The sequence below is a fragment of the Lucilia cuprina genome, chromosome 4 (assembly GCF_022045245.1).
Source record: "Lucilia cuprina isolate Lc7/37 chromosome 4, ASM2204524v1, whole genome shotgun sequence".
NCBI lineage: Eukaryota > Metazoa > Arthropoda > Insecta > Diptera > Calliphoridae > Lucilia > Lucilia cuprina.
Window position 1 is genome coordinate 45,069,174 of NC_060952.1, and position 2,232 is coordinate 45,071,405.

Here is a 2,232-nt window from a genome sequence, read left to right on the forward strand (position 1 = left end):
GCGCCTGCGCTCATAATTTCAGTTCTGTTAGTGGCAATTTTGTATGTGTGTTCGTATCGGTTCGGTCAAGCCAAAACCGACGACACCATAGGGAGTGATGTGTGTGTCACTCATACTTGCTTTGCCGTGGAGAATTCGAATTTGAAACCATACGAAAGTTGAGTCGTCTTCGTTGACCATTTGTTTTGTTCATATTCAAATGGTTGAAAATCATACGGCTTTCGTGGTCTAAGCCAGCTGATACATTGGGTTGGATCCCGCTGGCATGGTTATTTGTTGTTGATAGTTGGTTTGAGCAAAGTGTGCAGCGGCAGTGCTATATTGCTGAGCGTCTTGTAGGTAATGATGAGCATGATGATTAAGATGGGCATGTTGAGATGTGGTTTCGTATTGCTGGGCAGCAAAATGTTCGGGAGAGTGGTGGTGGCTGTGATGATAAGCTGCAGGATAAGCAGGTTGTGTTGCTGTGGCCAAGTAAGCGGGATATGTCGAGTTACCGCTAGAGCCAAGATGTTGGTGAGATGTAACAAAAGGCACTTGTGGATTGTTGGCTTCCAGAGGCATGACTGGATATGATAAAGCTTGCTGATGTAATTCGGGTGAACCTTCCAGAGTGCGATCTTTCTTGGATTTCATACGACGATTTTGGAACCAAATCTTAATTTGGCGCTCAGTTAGAGCCAAAGCATTAGCAATATCAATGCGGCGACGTCTGGTGATGTAGCGATTGAAATGGAACTCTTTCTCCAATTCTAAAGTTTGGTAGCGAGTGTAGGTTTGACGGGTGCGTTTTGAGTCTTTGCAATCTAAAAAAAATAAAATTTTATTAGTGAATTGTTCTTGGAAGTTGTAAATTTTTAAAATGTACAAGGAACATGTGATTTTCTATTGCAAAGGATCATTAGCTATAATTGTACAGGTAGCTAAAGTGCAAGTTGCAAAAGCAAAAAACACATAAAACCAAATTTAAGGGAAATTATGAATTTTTAATATGATGCTTACCTGATGCAGGGCTATCTTCGCAGTTTGACCAATTGTAGTCGTTGGTTGTCAAAATTTGATGATTGATTTCATGTTGTTGGGCTGAATTTTGATTGATGTGTTTATCATTGGGCGATAGGGGTGGAGTGCTGATACCATCGACTAAAGAAGCAGGGGTGGCTGGTTCTGAGGTGGTAGTAGATGAGCCATTTTTGTAAACTTTTGAATTGCTGGTAACCTTTAAGGATTGTGGGGAATATACATCCAAATAATCGACATCACTGCGATTTGGTGACAAGATGCTTTGTTGGGTGGCTGGTGTGTGTGCTGAGAGGAAATCTTGTTCAAAGCAGGGAGGTGTATTTGGTACAGATGTTTGTTCCGTTTGAGTTTTGACATTGTTATTGCTGTTGACTTTTTCAAAAGTTGTGTAATAATAATCGGGGGAATATTTCAATTTCTTGACAGGATTTGTGAGTAAGGCACGCAACTTGCTTGGTGGTTCTTCTGTTTCAACTTTGCTTATTTCCGCAGCAGGTTTGCTAACAATTTCTTCCTCTAATTCACTAGCTCTGCGTTTTAGCGATGTTTTTGGAGCTTCTGGAGTATTGATGGATACTTGTTCATTGATATTGTTATAATTGTAATAATCGTTGTACATTTGGGAGTTGCTGTTTTCCAACCCGACATTATTGTATTGAGGCATAAAGTTGGGATTGTAGGTGGCTGGATTCCAGGTGCTGTTGCTCTGCTGCTGATGATAGTAGGAGGCTGTATTGTCGTAATATGTGGAGGCGTTGCTGTAGTTGTACATATTTTGTGTGCTGTTACTGGAGAAATCGGTATAAAAATTTGTAGCTGCCATGATGATGGAAAACTAAAATTTGTTTCTGGGTATAACGAAAAATAAATGAAAATTTTTCTAAACTAATCTATAAGTGAGATGTGATCACGATGAGGATGTGAAAGCGAATGTGCAGCTCTCTGATTTTGTGCTGCTTAATATAGCAAAAATTTCGTCTATACTACTATGCACAAGGACCTTGTGGCACACGACCTTTAGCGTTGTGTTGTTGTTGTGATTGCCTTTTCGCTGTTTTGCTCGTCATTGCACATAAATATCCTTTGCATGACACTTTGACACATGCTGCGACAGTTAAACAGAGATTGTTTAACTGTCTATTTTCTTTCCCCTAGTTTTTGTTACAGTAAAGAGAAAATTTACAATAGATTCATAAGGGAGAGTATGTA

The 2,232-nt window shown here is 39.8% G+C and overlaps 1 protein-coding gene across 1 annotated transcript; it reads right to left on the bottom strand.

Moving 5' to 3' along the window:
- Window positions 1-228: 228 nt before the first annotated feature.
- On the bottom strand, window positions 229-1,852 carry LOC111682800 (segmentation protein fushi tarazu). The gene is made up of 2 exons (XM_023444788.2): window positions 1,003-1,852; window positions 229-806 (listed from the first exon to the last, which is right to left on the bottom strand). Exons 1-2 carry the CDS (start codon window positions 1,844-1,846, stop codon window positions 229-231), a joined length of 1,422 nt encoding a protein of 473 aa, XP_023300556.2. The 5' UTR covers window positions 1,847-1,852.
- Window positions 1,853-2,232: the final 380 nt, after the last annotated feature.